General features: G+C 33.5%; 1 protein-coding gene across 8 annotated transcripts in view; it reads left to right on the forward strand.

Annotated features, from left to right (window-relative positions):
* LOC126745978 (piezo-type mechanosensitive ion channel component) overlaps nt 1-18,594 on the forward strand; it is a 49,881-nt gene that overhangs the window by 27,354 nt on the left and 3,933 nt on the right. For 4 of the 8 annotated variants that reach the window (XM_050454041.1, XM_050454039.1, XM_050454043.1 and 1 more), the window contains 18 exons: nt 2,773-2,832; nt 3,378-3,493; nt 4,473-4,616; nt 5,170-5,263; nt 6,496-6,653; nt 6,707-6,798; nt 8,093-8,179; nt 10,475-10,736; nt 10,784-10,947; nt 11,006-11,182; nt 11,238-11,411; nt 12,861-13,008; nt 13,061-13,275; nt 13,326-13,611; nt 16,226-16,473; nt 16,532-16,716; nt 17,041-17,310; nt 17,369-17,594. In XM_050454041.1, coding sequence (XP_050309998.1) covers nt 2,773-2,832; nt 3,378-3,493; nt 4,473-4,616; nt 5,170-5,263; nt 6,496-6,653; nt 6,707-6,798; nt 8,093-8,179; nt 10,475-10,736; nt 10,784-10,947; nt 11,006-11,182; nt 11,238-11,411; nt 12,861-13,008; nt 13,061-13,275; nt 13,326-13,611; nt 16,226-16,473; nt 16,532-16,716; nt 17,041-17,310; nt 17,369-17,594 — 3,106 coding nt within the window. The remainder of the gene's footprint in view (nt 1-2,772; nt 2,833-3,377; nt 3,494-4,472; nt 4,617-5,169; nt 5,264-6,495; nt 6,654-6,706; nt 6,799-8,092; nt 8,180-10,474; nt 10,737-10,783; nt 10,948-11,005; nt 11,183-11,237; nt 11,412-12,860; nt 13,009-13,060; nt 13,276-13,325; nt 13,612-16,225; nt 16,474-16,531; nt 16,717-17,040; nt 17,311-17,368; nt 17,595-18,594) is intronic. The other 4 variants (XM_050454042.1, XM_050454045.1, XM_050454040.1 and 1 more) reach the window with 4 other exon arrangements.

The following is an 18,594-nucleotide window of genomic DNA, read 5'->3' on the forward strand; positions in this document are numbered from 1 at the left end:
ATAAACGTTTATTTTTGGTTTAATGAAGAAAAAAAATAATTTTTAGCAATGGCGTTCATAAAAGTACACCACTGTTTTAATTTTTTAAATCGTTGTTTAGTTTTAAACAAATTTGTATTCTCGATTTTTTTATTTGTATATCTTATTTGGTATAATTATTGTTTTATATATGTTAATGCATTTCCTAATTTTTTCTAGATTTCTTTGTGTATGATATTCTTTTAGTACACTATAAGATATATACGTGTATGAAAAATATCTCGTATTTTACACAGTAGCATATACAGTGCGTTTTTTTAATGCGTTACATAGGATTTTACATGTTAAAATGTCAAGTGCATGTTAGGCACATTTCTACTGTAGTTATAAAAATTGACACAGGCCAAGTTTGGGCTCTTAGCAGCATACTACTCTCAGCTCTTAGAATAAAAATGCTTAAATTTATTCTAAAAATTAATTTAAAAATGGGCTCTTTTGAAATACCCCGTACAATACATGACCACCGGCTACAGACATTCATTAGTTGTCAAATGTTTTGACATAACAACAAATAAAAGCTTAATTTTTTAAAATTATTGATTAAAAAATGACTCTTGTTTATACGATTGGAGTAAGATTGAAGATTGTATCAGTCTCATACCAGGAAAGGGCAAATGTATTTACTGGCTTTTATATCCAGATCGCCCAGTTCTATGCAAATCAATTAGAAAGTATGTAGTAGAAAGATTTCTTTTAAGAGTAAACAAAAACCCTTCGTCAAATTTACGGTCCTTAAAAGAATGTGATGTAATTTGTTCCTGAAGTAGCTGCTTAAAAGCATTAAAATACAAATTATTAATTTAATTTCTTTATTTTTTTTATATGGATTTATTTTTACTAAAATTAAATGCTTAATTTGTTAAATAAATTTCGTTTTTGACATCATTTAAGTCACCTTTTCGACATTGTCAGTGTTATGATGAAATAGCTGGTATTAAATCAATATACAAGGCTATGAAAACGTGTTTGTTTTCTAAGATTAAATTTGATTTTTCTGAAAATCTAGCAAGTTTTTAAGAAGAAACTAAAGCTTGTTATGTTTCTAGAGACCCAAACTTTGCCTATATGAATTTTGGTCTGCATAGGCTTAGTAAAAATAAACTTAACTTGCACTTGAAATTTTACCATGTAAAATCCTATCTACCGCATTAAAAAAACGCACTGTATGTGATATCAGAGTCATTTTAACACATATTTGAGGTGTAGTAAGACTAGCGATGTAAATCCCTTGTCAGCTTACCAAAAAACTGACAAACTTAATAGCCCGCTTTGTCTGTGGCTTTGACTTGTGTTTTTCTATTATATCTACTAAGTGACTAAGAGAACATAAACTATACTCTTTAATCTTAAATTTTACTGGTCTCATTCCAAACACCATCTAACACATCTCATCCTAATAATTTAGCGAAACCTCCCCTGGCTCGTACCGCGTCAACTTCATCTTGCACCTCCCAAGGAACCAACCCGACCGGCTATCACACCCCCATCGAAGAAGAAGACGAAGAGGAGGAGGAGGAGGAACTGCCTCCACTCACTCCCCGTTCCTCCACCCTAATACAACCTCAAGCCCCACCTTCCCCGTACTCCGCCGTAATGACCGGTTCGTTGGAGGGTTACCTCGAACCGCAACGATTATCCTTCTCGTCACCGCCGAATTCTGAACTAAATCCCCGTCCCCCTTCGCCGGACGAGAGTTTCCCGGTGTTTTCTCCTCCTCCTTACGACGAGGCGCCTCCTTACGCGGAGGCGGTCAGCGAACCGCCTCGGGGGCCATCGGTACATCGCCAGATCAGTCTCGGGCCTCCGTGGATGCAGGGCAGTTTGGTCACGCCGAGACAAAGTGTCATTTCTTATTCGACGAGGTCGCATTTCAGTCATCACGAGTGTAATTTCCTCCTAAATGATGTTTTGGTTGGCTTGAGTGCCCATTTGTAGATGGGGCGGCGTATATATTTTGCTTCAGTGTGATTTGGTTGGGAGTTTCTTAATCTAAGGGAAAATTTCAGGATAATTATGGACGGTACAAAACTATGGGATTCACTATATACAGTACTCCATAAAAGGTTGGAAACATTAACTTATGACAACACTTACTTGTATTTTGTAGGGTAGATAAATATTTGTTTATTTTTATTCACGGAATATGAGGTTTTTTGCTTGATATTACAGATGTTAAGAAATGTTTGTCAACAAAATATTGTATTGAAATTTATATACTTTTATTGGCAACGTCAAAGACTCTAACCTGACTCGCGTTAACAAAAACTGGTTTCGAGCAATTGAGATAAATTTTTAATTAAAGCGTCTGAAATTTCGAAAAAAATCACGAGAGTCAACTGCCTAGAATCATTATTTAAATATCGGTAATTAATTAATTTTTCCAGGCAGTTGAGGCAAAATATTTTTCGTTTTCACGACTTTTGTGGAGTAATACATACCTGGAGGCAATTAATCCGAACTCAATAACGACTAAGATGCTTATTTTACTAAACCATCTTAAAGTACATTTAGTATTGCAATAAATTCCATAAAATTCCCGAAGTAAAAATAAAAATGCATAATTACCCTCATATCTTACCTCCAACAGCATTTTAAGAACTGCCAACCATATGTCCAATGTACTTATTATATCCCACCAAAAATAATATTTGGCACTGTACAGTGTAAATAAATTAATAATATCTGCGTACATATCCATATGCTTTATTATATGATTATATTTTTTTATTATAGATTCAGTTTTAGAACGTAGGCCTAAGTACAGGAGAAAGCCACCTGAAACGTTCAAACAGGGTAAATTAATTATACATTTTTTCTTTATTACCTGAAACAAACAATGTATTTTCAAGTGTAGTTAGTCAAAGCTCAATTTTATTTCAAACTCTTTAATAGACTATCACAGGAAAAAAAAGGAAACGAATAAGCGCCACTTTCAAAAAGTACTTTTAAATTATTGGTTATTTTAATTATTATCAAACACTTGCACTTTATGTTTTACGTAAGGCACTTAACACAATAATTATTGTTTCTTCTACATTGCTTGTTGGCATGCTTCTTTTTCTGTTTTTAGCGTAATAAAAGGACACAGTGACGAGAATGAACGTGCTCTTTTATTACAACCCAAAAATTAAATGTCTATAACTCTCGCACTGCTTTTAGAATAGAAACGTTTTTGTATACACTTAATGGGCATCTGTTTTGTTACAAATCACTCAATGGAAAATTAATTGCTCTCAATAAATTCGATAGTGTAGTGAGAATTTATACAAAAGCTTTTCTTTAAATACTGCCGTTACAAAAACCGTGCCACTAGTTAATTAATTATTTTTTTTAAATAGCTATTCGTTCGGGTGATTACTATATGTTTGACGAACTGGACGATGATGAGCTGGATTTACTGCCCGAGGAAACTGTAGATGAAGACGAGCGATCGGATCAGCCAACTATGGGAGAAGTAAGTCGCATTTTTTTTTTAATTTGAAGCCAAATTTGGGTAAAAATCGAAAAAGCTGGCCAAAATTTAATAATTTTACCAGGCTAACATATTTTCCATTTAAAGTATCCTTTATAACACACATTGTAGGAAGAACACCAATTTTTCAAAATGGTAAACTTACAGCATGATAAATCTTGTATGTCAGTAACAACAATCCATCGTAATGCTCGTTTGGGCAAAGTTGATGTTCAGAATTAAATCTGTTTTTCTTTAATATACCAACACGATAAATTCAAGGAATTAAAGTTGCCTTACATCAAAAACATTTGCTTCTTTGTATAAAATAACGCGGGGAAAAGTTTTGTTCCTATTAATGAATAATTTTAAAATCAATTTTTGAATTAATTCAAGATTATTTAAGTAGCAATCTCTTATACCACCCCAGCTTGACAATTCTGTAGTCAATCTGAGATTGCACTATTTTTTCACTGACTGAAAACCATGTAATCAAGGAGACTTGATGACTCTTAAAGAATCTAGAAAGTTGTTCATGTTCCCTTTCGATACTAGAAGATCTAGTATCGCCTTGAACTAGATGTGATTACCCCATTAACTGCTTGAAATAAATTCTAATTACTTCCAGGAACTTAGGGATGGTCTATATATTTTCCAAAATTTTAGAGGTTTTTCTACTAATATTATAATATAATAAAACCTGCTGAGTGTGTTCAACATATAATATATTACCTGAACAATAATTTGTATGTTCTGGTCAGCTTTTAATATTTTCCAATGAGTATGCGAGGATATTTAATAGTAACATATGTATACCCCGGCCAATTTCTTTCTTGGGTGCCGAAATGCCCTCTAACTAACGAAGGAGAAACAAGAGAGTTGAGACACCCAAGCACTAAATTGACCAGATTTGTATAGTGACCTAAAGAAGTAGTGTGTCATTTTTGTCAAGTGTGAACGTTAAGATTTTCTGGGTTTATAGTTTTTGAATGCCGCAATAAAAACGGACGTGGTGTCCGTTTTAAGGGAGCGCAAAAAGAGCATGAAACGTAGATCGAGCGTGCCGTTGGCTCGCAAAAAGTCGGCGCGATCGACCATGTCTGCCCCGCTCTCCGCACCCCCCACAGTGAGTCACTAATTACCCTTAATCGCTGTCGCTTATTAATCGCTTTTTTTTTCTCTCTCACCGTCGATGTGCCCTTTTTTGTGTGTGTTTTTTTATTGCACTCTTTAAAATGCCTTGCCTACAAACGATTCATTAGTAAAACAATTCTGAAAGAATAAAAATGTAGCAGCAGAGGAAAAATTACACATTTCATGATCCTTATTGCTAAGTGATTTTTTCCCAAAGCTGCCAGGGAGACATCTAATAGTATAACACATTTTAAGAATAGAACGTGATAAACTTTCTATGCATGTTCTGGAACATTTCAACTGAAAATTGACCCTCACAAACAAAAAGTGTCAAATCAAAAAGTGTATATAAATTGCTTACTCTAAGTACTACTAGCGACCAGGTAAAAAGTGCTACGCTAAGTTTTTATGAGCACGCTTATTATTGTTATTATGTAGAGAAATATATGTATCTTGACAATTGGTCGAGATAAATCAAGCTATTTAAAAACAGTTTACTATTAAGATTACAAAATATTGACTAAAATTTGTTTATTTTTGTTTAGATTGAAGAACCGACTTCGAAAAGCGTTACTATTAAAGAAGATCCCCAACCTAGCACCAGTAAAGACGAAGATATTAGCGAACTAACGGAACCCAGTACGTATATATTTAGATGCCGGTGAGAGTAACGATTATTTAAAACAAAGTTGTTAGAAGAAAGCGGTTCAGGGCTAAATTTGTACCATATAAGGAGCTTGTGCTTTCTTATCGTGTGATCCCCCCGTGATCTATTATTCTTTTAGGTGTCTGCTGAATTTGAATAACGTGCCTGCATTTTTATGTAAGCCCAAGGTTCTTGTCACACTTTAAGTATGTCAAAATCTGACCATTAGCCTTAAAGATTTCTGCAACGGAGATTTTAAGAACAGACTAGCAATATCTTAGTTTTGGAAGCATTTATCCTCAAATTGTGATAATAATGTAGTCCAGATTCCAAATCACGATTGAAAGAAGTTGCAGCAGTATCAGATTCAAAAGGGTCAAAGTAATAGTCCATAAATGAAAATTGGATTTCCTAGGGTGTATTTAGGAATAAAGGACCATATCTTTGTGCTCTTTATTTTAATGTCTGAATGCATTTCCTCCCTTTCAGAGAGTTTCATAATTGAAGTAAATCAGCAGCAAAGATTCTTTGTAATTGAACACTACTCACATTTCTGCTATACTGGTCTCCAAAATATGTCATTTACACACCTTTCCAGACTATTCAGTATTCCATATTCCCTGGATAAGCCCTTTCTTCTTTAAAATTAAAATTTCTTTTTCACTAAACTGACTTTACCGCTGTTCACTTATAATCTTTCACACACACACACATTTAACTAACTCGTCCAACGTGCAATCTTGACACTTTCACTGATAACGATTCATTCTTCCTTTAACAAAAATAGCTAATAAAGACTATTAAGTACAAAGAATATACAAATTAATTAATAAATTAAAATTATATACATGCTATGAAGTCTATATAGATTGTGTAGGTACACACAGATTTTTAAATCGTTCATGCAGCCCTTTAGTACTAATACTACATAGAAGAAACTTGGTTTTAGTTTGGTAGTACTGTGTATTGAAATTTAAAAACTGGTGCTTAGTTTTTATAATAATAATTCGCCATGTACTAAATTATTGTTATTTCTCTAATGAATACTTATATCTTTTTGTGCTGTTGATTTCATTGTATCAATTTGTTACTTCCAATGTACAATTCAGTTCAGAAATTTAACACTATCAAGTATGAGTACAGATATACCATTAATTTGTGCTGGTTTTAAATTAAACCGTTCAAAAGTTTTGAGGGTTATTATTTAATTTTTCTCTCCATACAGAAGAATATACTTTATTCCAAAAATCTGTGCACTGGATCGTATTCATTTGGGCGTTCATCGAAAGCGGAATGATCAGTTTTACCCGCTTCCTCAACAAATATTCGCGAGACTACCGTTACGTGCTTAGAACCTTAGGAAAGGAACGTAAAATGTTAAAGGTACAACGACTTCTGTCAAAAACTCAACCTTTTTTTAAATGATTATTTTATAGGAAAGCACCCAATACGACGTCGGCGTCAGATTAGGGTCCAACCAGCTTTGGCACCCAGCCGGATCTTTCCACGACCTCATGCGACAAACGATGTAAGTTCCTAAATAATTTTCACTGTCAGTAAGTTTAGGTAGACTAACCAACTAAGTTGTTATTGCAAAATCACTTGATTAGTCATAGAATTGTAGACAGTAGATTTTTTAAATGGCTAGCGAGGAATTTTCACCTGCATCTTCGATAGCGGGGGTGTTCAGCTCTTCAGATACATACAGGCGGGCTCTGATAGCCGGAAGGTCTGTTTCTTTCCTTTTATTTTCCTTATTATTATTATCATTGTTGCACATATTTTTAATTAAATTGCATAATAAATCATACGGAGCAAGATGCTTAATTGGTGTTGTTTTTAAGGTTGAATTTCTCTTAAAAAATGCAGTTTTTTTTTAATTGTATCATTAAGTATAATTGAATAAACTACACTAAAAGATCCAGACATTAGCTTAGAAATTAATGAACATTAAATATATTAATACTGCCTGGAATATACATTTTATTAAACTTCGAATTAGAACTTTCTCACAAAGAAAAATGAACAATTTAATCTTAAAACCAACCCATAAAATAAAGGTTCCGTTGTGATTTAACGGGCAATTTATTTATATCCGCTTACGCTCACAATTTTTTATTCATTAATATGGTAATTAGAATACTATTAAGACCCTTTATAATGTATTGCAAAGACTTCGGTGTCTTATAGGGTGACCCCAATGACGAGCAGCAGCAAAGTTTGCCACGATAAATGTTCTTATAGCGCTGCGGAGACTGACACCAAAGTTGTAGCTACGTCTCTTCCATACTCTTCTGAAGAGGAGAGGTAGTGGTGACACTTCACTTTTATTGATTGCAAGCTTTTATCGTATTTATCTTGTCTAGTACAGTTAAATAGATAGTAAAACTTAACCATGTAGATCAACCATGACTAATTTCATTTCACTCAACCGCAGCAGCATTTTTAATATTTTGGAAGTTAAAAAATTATTTATTTTCATTAGGTACAAATACAAGTTCAAATATTTTGACACAGCAATTTTGAACTCTTGCCAGTACATTTTCTAGAAAATGACTGTTGAATGTCAAATAGAAGCGTCAACATAGTCATAACAACTGCTGTCATAATTTGTTTCATATTACTACAAGAACGTGATTATGCTTGAACATCAGACGCAAATAAAATCCGTAACTCATATACTAAACAGCTTAAGCTTCTTCTTAAATAATTAATTTAATTACTATAGTGTAATGTTTTGAAGTGATTAGGCTTCGGTAGTTGTTGAGTAAAAGTTAGTAAAACGTAGTTTGGCTGTACGCCTGCGTATGTTCGCTTTATAGGCGCAAGGCGAGCGTGCTGACCGTTCCAGAAATCCGAATTCTGGCGCCTAGCTTGGAAAGAGGACTAGACTCACCATGCTCCTCAAGGTAACAATCACCGAGTGAACCTCGCACCATGCTTGGAATGTTTTTTTTATTGTTTATTTGCACCAGTTTTCCTGATTTCTACCAATTATATCCTCAGCAATATTCGAACTTTTCATATCGTTTTTTTTCTAGATACTTTGAGGTGTATGGGGTTTTTTTGACCATTTGCCTGAAGGTTAGACCCTCTATTTTACTTTTGTTTGTCTCTTCTTATTCATTATTTAAAATTAATACTTTTAGTACTTGTCGTTTTTCAAAGTATTTATAGGAAAACCTTTAATGTTATAAAAAACTAATGCTCATAGAGAGTACAAATAATAACGCGAATTCATTATAATCTAAATCAAAAGAAAATATTAATATCATTATATATCAAAGGAAATATTTATTTTATAGGAATTTTGTTTCTTATTATTATAAGTAGATGTTTGATCATTAAGGTCACCACTGCCTTCAAAGTCCAATATCTCAAAAACCAATCAAGATATTCTCATGAGACAAAAAGCATAATAATCAGCGGAATATTTTTTACAGATATCGTTCAGGATTCTCACCTGTATAGACCAAAATCTCAAATGTATTAAATTTTTTATGCAGGGCTGTCTAAGAATGATGTTTGGTCATTAAGGTGACCACTGACTTCAAAAATTAATAAGAATATTATCATGAGACAAAAAATATAATAATCATATTTTTTACTAATATTCAGGGTTTTCAGCTGTAAGAACAAAAGTCTCGAATGTATTAATTTTTGTATGCAATGGTGTCTAAAAATGAAGTTTGACCATTAAGGAACTACTGACTTCAACGTCCGATATCCCTAAAACTAATAAAAATATTCGCATGAAACAAAAAGCATAATAATCAGTGAAATATTCTTTACAAATGTAGTTCAGAATTCTCACCAGTATAAAAAAAATCTCGAACATACTAAATTTTTCACGCAATGGTGTTCACGAACATTGTTTGATCATTAAGGGGGGTAGTGATTTCAAAATTCAATTTTCTAGAGACAAAGAGTATAGTATTCAGTAGAATATCCTTTAATTGTATCTAATTTGTTAATTAGAGGAAAAAATGCCTTAAATACTTTAAAATGTTTGAAACACTGTCCTAAGTATACAAAATAAAAATTGAATTTTAATCAATTTTTTCTATACAAAAAATTCTGATTTGCTTCTACCTAAAATTTACCAAGGCTATATTTAATTACCACTATTCGCGGCCTATTTAAGTTCCTGTGGTTCGTAAGGGTCTATACTGAAAACTGGTCATTGGTCATGATGATGCAATTTTTTCATAAAAATTGGATTAATTATCCCCTGTATTGGAAAAAAAACAAATCTGCTTTAAACTCTTAATTTAATTTAAATTATATTTACTAAACAAAGTATCGATGCAATGAATATATGAAGAGATACATTATGTTTACTGTCAAACAAGGCTATAATAATACAGGGTGATTTTTATAAGAAGGTCATGCTTTTGGGGGATGATGGTATTACTAGTTTTCGTCGGTCTGGAAATGCCTCAGAAGCAAAATACAAGGGGTTAAAGTTTTTAAAAAAATTAAGAAATTAATTTTTAGTTTTTTGACTGTTTAAGATATCGGTATCGAATTTTCTCAATAAAGCTACCAAATAAAGATGCTTTAAAAGTAAAAAGAATATGTTTTAGTTTCAATCAGTGGCGTAGATCAGATAGGCATTAGAGTAATTTTTTAATAAAAAAAAACTAGTACGCCACTGATAATCACAAATTTTAAGAATCCTTGGTTTATTTAACAGAAAAAAAGGTATCCTGCATTTTTTTCCCAAAAGGCACCATTTTATCAGAATTTAAAAATAAATAACATTAATAAAAACTAAGGAAAAAAAATTTATTGGATAACGTTAAAAAATATTAAATAATAAAAAAATAATTGTGATCTTAAACAGTCAAAAAACTAAAAATTAATTTCTTAATTTTTTTAAAAACTTTAACCCCCTGTATTTTGCTTCTGAAGCATTTCCGACCCATAGTATCTCATATCAAAAGTTATATTTGAACGTCCCCTATCATCCCCCAAAAACATGACCTTTTTATAAAAATCACCCTGTATAACCGTAGTTATACACCTTTTAAACGCGTTTAACATATCTTTATATGAACTTTTTTATATGAATACAGATAGTTCCAAACATTATTTGCTTATTTCAGCTTTTTTATTTTAAGCATCTCTTTGTTGTTGTTGTCTAAATAATTAAAAAACTCAATTTTCATCAACAATATCCTGTAGATTTTAACTCCTTTCAGAAAAACCTCGTCTTCCGAAAAAGGAGAAGTGGAAGAAATGTCCTCGGACGACCAACCTCCGATCGTAAGATTACTGCTGGCCATTTGGTATGTCGTAATGAGTCGCTCCGAATGGCTCTGCTATTTCGCCGTATTTCTGAACCAAGCTAAAACCGCCACGTTCTTATCGTTGACGTTGCCGTTAATGGTGTTCTTCTGGGGTTCCTTGACCATTCCTAGGCCTTCGAAGACTTTTTGGGTCACCATTATTGCTTACACGGAGGTAAGATTGCGTTAATATATTTCCTATAATAATTAATGCGTTTTTAGTTGGTGGTGCTAATAAAATGCTTGTTTCAAATGGATATCATCCCATGGAACGAGGATATTTACGGGTCCAATCCGTTCTTCCCTCCGAACATTATTGGCATTCAAAGGCAGAAAAATTACGCTAGTTGGGATCTTGTGCTGCTATTAGCAGTCTTCTTTCACAGGTAAATATTATTACTTACTATATGTCATCGAATTTAACTGCTACTTATTAAATTGCAGAATGATGTTGAAATCTATGGGAATATGGAAGTCAACTAGCGAACCGTCAGCCCAGATAGCGGTAATGTCTGCCACGGAGAGCGAATATCGGCTGGTGGATGGTCAGTTGGTGGAGGTGAACGGTAGCAGCATAATAGCTGGACCGATGAGCACGAGTACAGCACATAATTCTACCAGGTAAATTAATTTCCTTCTAACCTCTCTTTTATTTATAAAAATGTTTCTCTCCTAGTGAGTCCGGTGGTAAATCTTCTAGTAAAGTAAAAAGTGAGTCACAGGAACACGGTCAAGGCGATGGTCCTAATTCGCCTCCGGGTGTAGATTCTGATCAAGAGGAACAGGAATTATCTGTTCAGAGTGTGGAGGTGAACCATTGTGATCATATTCCAGAATCACTAAAATTAGGGTGAGTTTGATTAATTTGGTTTTTGTTTTATTTAGCTGTACTTGTTTTTTCAGAAAGTCTTTAAGTTGCGATATACAATTCATTTCTTTATTTAAACACAGTATTTGTTATCCTGTTTTTCGTACGTGCATAGTTGTGTTGCAAGTCTTTCGTTTGTTCTTATATTATACCCATAACAGTCCTTAGTTTCTCTAAGAGAGGAATTTGTTTTACAAGATTTTTTTGCTATTTAACTCGTTTTCATTTACGTAACATGGGATAAGATACCTTAGATTTGGTTGTAGAGAAACCTTCTTGTTGCACCCAACATTGCTATACTATCAACACTGTATTCTCCATATTACGATATTTGTGTTGGTTGACTTTTTTTAACACTAAGTCGTTTATTTTTAATACAGGACTTAATTATTTTTATCTGCTTGCTTTATAACCATATAAGCTGTCTTTTCAATATTTAAATTTAGTTTCTTATCACACAAAAAAAGTATATAATCAAAGAAACTCAAAGAGATATTCTTTGTTTTCTTTTTGGCATTCTTCTAGTTGATATTCACAATCCAACCCTAATAAATTTGAAGAATTGTTAAGAAAATTAAAAGTTAAACCTTGGATGTGTGATCTCTAAATCGCTTGGCATTTTTTCTATTTATGCTCTATCCTTATGAAGAAATTTAAAAAAAAACCGGGATTTTCAAGAGAACATCACAAAATTTGAAATACTTGATTTTTAATCCTAAATATTTAAAACTACGTAACAAATGTTACAGAGTTTCCAACACCGAGCCCTAAATGCACTTCAGCATTCTTAATTTACAGTTTGGTATTTTGTATAATTCTAGTCTATTTTTTGAATGTGTCAATATTGTCTGTCCTTATTGGTTCTTCTACTTTACACCCCCATCTGTAATTTTTTGAGGTATATTTTCTATACCAATATCTTTTTGTTTTAATTCTGTGATCTGCTTATTAAAATTTATTATCGAGGATTGTTGCAGTATTATTAGTTGTACGAGTGGCATTTTGTTGGCTTATTGTATTTTGAAATTGAAATCCACTCATTTCAATGTTTTGTTTATAACTATTAATAGCTTAAGAATTCTTTAAGAGTCTTCGTATATGGTTTTTTTTTGTTATTCCAATAGTTTTACATTGGTTGTTTCGTAGCCTGTAAATTGAGTATCTATTATTAGATTTTGTTGCGATAAAATATAAATATAATATTACAGTCGTCGATTTTTATAGTGCATTTGTTATTTAGTACATAGTTTATCCCATCTCGAACGTACTGGTTCTTCCTCCTCTAGTGTTCGTCATTAAGTTAAATGCAATTTGCCGTTAAAATTATATGGTATACTGTTTTCTGACTGGTTAACAATTAAATTTAATTTATTTCCTAGGCTTCTAATATTAATATAAAGTATATTTAATTTAATTTCATACATTTCACAGGGTGGCCAAATATGCTGAATCTGTCCGTCTGTTCTTCTTACAACTATCGGATCCGACAGCTCGAGTGGCTGCCGATGTGTACACCTTTATGTTCTTATGTGATTTCATCAACTTTTTCGTCTTACTTGTTGGATATTCGTCATTTGGAGTAAGTTACATTATTAAATACGAACATAATTTATTATTCGTTGAATTTTTAGTCGCAAACCAGCGATGGCGGATTCAAGGCCTACCTCCAGGAAAACCGTGTGCCACCCATGTTCTTATTCATGTTAATTTTACAGTTTACGCTCATTATTATCGATAGGGCGATCTATCTGAGAAGAAACATACTGGGAAAGTTGATTTTCCAGTTTATCCAAATAATTTTGCTACATATTTGGCTTTTTATTCTATTTCCCGTTATAACCGAGAAGTAAGCGAACCAAAAACATCCATATATTTTTATATATCGCTTATTTACAGAGAGTTCAAAACCGTGATTCCTCCGCAAGTCTACTATATGGTAAAGTGCATTTATTTCCTGTTATCTGCATACCAGATCCGTTGCGGGTATCCTTCGAGAATTCTCGGTAATTGCTTATGCAAAGGCTACAGTATGGTGAATCAGTTCCTATTCAAAGGCTTTATGTTGGTACCATTCCTGTTTGAATTGCGCTCAGTCATGGACTGGATGTGGACCGAGACATCGATGGGAGTCTTTGACTGGTTAAAAATGGAGGATATTTTTTCGCACATATTTGTACTTAAGGTAATTATTGAGAAAACACCACCGTACTCAGTTTTTGCAAAATTCACCCTCAAATGATTTAAACTACACTAATTATATAATCATTTCAAAATGTCATTTAATATTGTTTGAAGTCTCAGTGTGTCTGATGTGGAAAAATAAAGTTTTTAACGTAATACATTAAGTGGTTTATATATATTATGAATATCAAAGGACCTAAAAGCCTACCTTGTGGGACACCAGACCGATTTGCTATAGTTTCTGGTTGAGTACCTGTCATTATTGTACAAAGTCCTAGCACAAGTTATATTCTAGATGTTTTATTAGTTATGTGATTAATATGTGCGGTAAAAGATAGCTGTGAGTTGAAGGTCAAATCAAGATCGCGCATTTCATCAATATTGCCTCTCTTTGAATTAAATAAATAAATAAAATTGCGACTTGTTATGTCAATATTTATATAATTATAGCTATTGTTAACCCATTTGACTCTGAAACTATATTTTTCCGAATTTGTATTTGTTTTTCTTAAAAACGGTAGAAGGTCCCATAAGTCGAGAAAAAATCATGATTTTTTTTTTCAATTTCCAGTTTTGGAAAAAACGGCGGTCCTCTTAAAAGGACGGTAGGATAAAGGGCTACTATTAGAAAAATAAGTCAAGACTTAAAAATATGTTTGTATAGTAAAATATTTGAAACTTAAACTTAAAAAGTAATTTATATGATAGTCCACAAAACAGTTTTTTGGGTGAAGACCAACTTCACATTTTTGGCACACAAAATTTGCTTTTTTGTGGCACACAGCACATTCCGCTGACTCTCGTGATATGTAACTAAATGATCTAGTCTATCGTAACGTGAAAATTGGAATGCAGTTTTTGGTAATTTCGAAGGTCCTCTCTTAGTTGTTTTCCTGTACGTTTCGAGCAGCTGTGTCCCTAGGTCCCTTCTAAACTGAAGTTGGTTGGTCAAGAGTACCACCATTATTCCTATGGAGTTGCCACGAGTTTTGTGAGGCCATGTCTACACAGTGGGAAAATAACGGAAAATACCACTTCTTACCTCTTACTGAAACTCTATATTGGCTTATATTTTGATCACTACCGTCTACACCTTCCATATTTTCGTTGTAGGTATGCCTTGATCAATTGAGGCTGATCTATATAAACATGCTTTTTTTTGCTGCCTGTGAAAATCGTTTGACCTTATTTACTGGCAAAACTGAACTTGCATTGGTGGCTAAAGTAACAACGCTGTTGTCATTCCATTTGCATAATGCGATTTCATTATCGGCAACACCCCATTCAAATGTACCTCGTGTCTTTTTCTTCAGAACTGTCGCATTAAATGGAGATTGTGGGATCCGGTTTTTACGTATAGTACCAGTTGCCTTGATGTTCCTCAATTTTAGCTCCTTTAGAAGTGACAAAGATGTGAAAAAATTGTCAAAAAATATGTGAAAGTGCTGGTAAGGTATTTTCTGTAAAACATCTGCATATTGACGCTCCCAAATCCAGGTGTTTATATTTGTCCGGAATTGTTGTCGACGCACCTTGGTAGGGATCAAAATAAACAATTTTTTATTTAGGCTCTTGAAAAGAGGACGCAGTTTAGAGTACTTGTCATTTTTATCAAGGAAGTATTATCACTGCAATGAAGATTACTCATTATGAATTGAAATCTATCTCTGTCTATATCTCTAATCTCTGGAAATAGCGACTAATATAAGTTTATTCTGGGTATCGTTGCAATTTTGCCTTATATACATACGTCGCCTTGGAACAGTTGTATATCCACTCACAAGTAACACCCCTATGAAGCAGTGCATCTCGTCTGCAGTAACGTTACCGGGGCGGTTTTTTTTGCTGTGGATAAATATTGGTAAAATTGACAATTTCTCCGACCAAGTTCTCATCAAAGAACAGCTTGAAAATATTTCCAGGGGAACGATTGCTTTGTGCAGTTTGAACTGATTGCCATTGCATAAACGTAGACTCTAAATCTTTATTGAGAGTATAGTCAAACGTCTTTGTGTGTTTAGGTCGCCTTCCAACAAAAATGGACAGTGGTAGATCGTCATCACTGTCCCAGTCGTCTTCACCTTCTACGTCAAATCGCAGTTTTCGTTGGCATTTTGGGGTGGAAAAATTGTAATGCCTGTAGGATGTCACTCTCCAATTCCTCTAAGATTTCTGCGATGGTTAGTGGCTTTTTCCAATACCTGTAAGAAACCACATAGTAGTATATAATCCTACCGTCCTTTTAAAAGGACTCGTTTAATTGAACGCTCCTGAATTGATCAAGAAGTGTGAAACATAACCACAAATATATAAAAAGGTCAGTATGTTATGTTATTTGTTAAAAACAATCAAAACAAGAATGAGTTTTAACATATCTTACCTTGAGTCACTCATTGCAAAATCACTAGAAACGCAGCGTGTTTTATTCGTCACTATCGATCCAAAAATTAACAAAATCTTAACGATCGCGATTGATCTTGTTTAAGATGTTAACTAAATATAATGTGACATTGGCGACATCTTCAAACCGTCAGCTGAATCAGAAAAATGCAGAGTTTCTTTTTGAAATCCTTTTAAAAGGACGGTAGGCGTAAATGGGTTAAATTCGTTTTTAGTGTCAAAGAAACATGGAAGACGAGTACCCGCAACCAAGAGGAACGAAAAAAGGCTACCTAGTAAAATACCTGATGGGCGGTGGTCTTTTAGTGGGTATAATTGGCATCATTTGGTTCCCGTTGGTGTTCTTTTCATTGGGAAAAGCGGTGGGCGAAAGTAATCCGCCGTACGATGTCACTTTAGAGCTGAGAATCGGTCCTTATGATCCAGTGTATCAAATGTCTGCCCAAAGTAACGCGTTATTCCAGTAAGCATATTGATTTTGTCCAGTTTCAAAGTTTTATTATGTCAATTTCCTACTTCAGGTTTAACGATAACGATTATCAAAACCTACTCAATCAATTTAAGGATAATAAACGGGCGGAGCAAATATTTTCGAACAACTACGATCCGGGAGATATTGCCGCCGCTAAATTCAGCTGGGATTCCGCGAAGGTGTGGAGCATATCGCCTCCCGACAGGAATAAAATGATCGAGGAAGTAAACTCGAGTAAGTTATCTTTAATAGAATCAAAGTTCGTATAGTATGTTGTGTTATAAGAAGGGATCTTTCCCATTTTCAATTTAAACTATACTAAATAAATTATTTCTATTTTCCAAGAGAAGAATTTCTCCTAAAATTATTACTAAATGTTTATTTCACAATAATATATTGGCAAATAATATAAATAACATACGAATATAAGCCAGTGATTACGCACATGTTACTTATACAGTAGAGTATTTTGAATACAATACCTATTTCTTTATAATTTTATTCTTATAGTATAGTAGACAATGTGAGTTCTAAATTGGTCTAAATCCCATTTTCTAGCAAAGCCAATAAAAGTACGACTGGACTACAAAGTATCCCATAAAACGAGCAGCCCCTCAGATTCCGGGATTCTGTCAAACAACGTTGAAATCGTCCTGCCGTCGAGCACACCGGAAAAACCGAACCCCGGACGGGACAATTTACTGAAGATGCTTCAGAACACCAAAGCCGAACCGATTCTGCTAAAAAATATTATGCCGAAGTTCTTGAAAGTGACCAACACCGGGACGTCTGAACCTTTTAAAGGGATTTTATCCAACGAATTTGAAGGTGAGCGATGATGATGGTTTTTTTTAATAAGTAAATAAATTAATTTTGTACCTTTTAGAATTCGAATCGGACAATCCGACGTTCCGAAATTTATCCTTAATCCTTTTAAGGCCGAACAGCTCGATTTACGACAAGGAGTGGTGGCAAGTGCGCGAGGAATGCAACGACACCACTTTTAAGCATTATCTGCAAGATCTGGCTTACGAAGATTGCAATTCCCTGGTTATTTATACTTTGAATGACAAAATTTTCCCGGAAACGTTGAACGTAATTACCGGTGGAGGGTAAGTTAGACTTATATTTAATTTTTTTGTATAAGCAGTTTTCAAGGAAATGGCTTAAATTAAACAACAGTGGGATTTCGGTAAATCGTAGCATACTACAAACTTCAAACCTGTAAACTTACATTATACAACAACATAAATATAGAACCTTATTTTTGAAATTTGAATTTTGAACGTCCTTTGTTACTTCTGTTAAATTCCTGATAAATTATTATGCATATTTTCTTTATATTAAATTGTTAAGCATTTTTTTGATCTAACTGCATAACTTCACAACACTACTATAATCAAGGATCGAAATGGGCTGCGAAATAGGCATCGTAAATATTATATTGGAACAAGCATACTACCCATATTTAAAAAAAATACCAATGGTATCATAAGTATAAGTGTATATAGATGCACAAATTTAATATTATCTACGAAATTTGACAAACTGTGTGTCCCAAACTCCACCCTCATAGGCCTATTTTGCCTTATGTCAAAATATGGTGTTGGAGTGCCAAACTATCATGTCTAATGCTAAAATTATTTTTTGGTTGTTCTTCAAAGAATGTGGTACAAGCGTGAATTCTCATATAGAGAATATGCTTTTCGAGATCTAGAAGTTTTAACATTGTTTTCTGCTTTACAGGAAAAGACATCTTCATCTCTTTGCACAAGATTAGATTCGGAGAGGAATTGATTCCTAGTTTTTGGAAATCAAAATGTTCTTCCAGGCAGTTAGAGTTCTCTCTAAGATTACTCTCTAGGTTCATTAAGAAATAACTGATTTCACTCAACTGCCTGGAAGTAATGAAAATATTCTCCTAGACAACTGAACTGGAAACTGTTATTATCCTTTTTTTCTCTATCTTAACTTGAATCTATAATTGCCAACTAAGTTGTATGTACAGTATTGTGCATAAATATAGCAACAAGCCATGTTTTTAAAAATAATATTTGCTCCTTTATTTATTCCATATTATTTCTTTACTTTAAAGTACACGCCTCTGTATTA

Source organism: Anthonomus grandis, chromosome 16 (assembly GCF_022605725.1).
Source record: "Anthonomus grandis grandis chromosome 16, icAntGran1.3, whole genome shotgun sequence".
Classification (NCBI taxonomy): domain Eukaryota; kingdom Metazoa; phylum Arthropoda; class Insecta; order Coleoptera; family Curculionidae; genus Anthonomus; species Anthonomus grandis.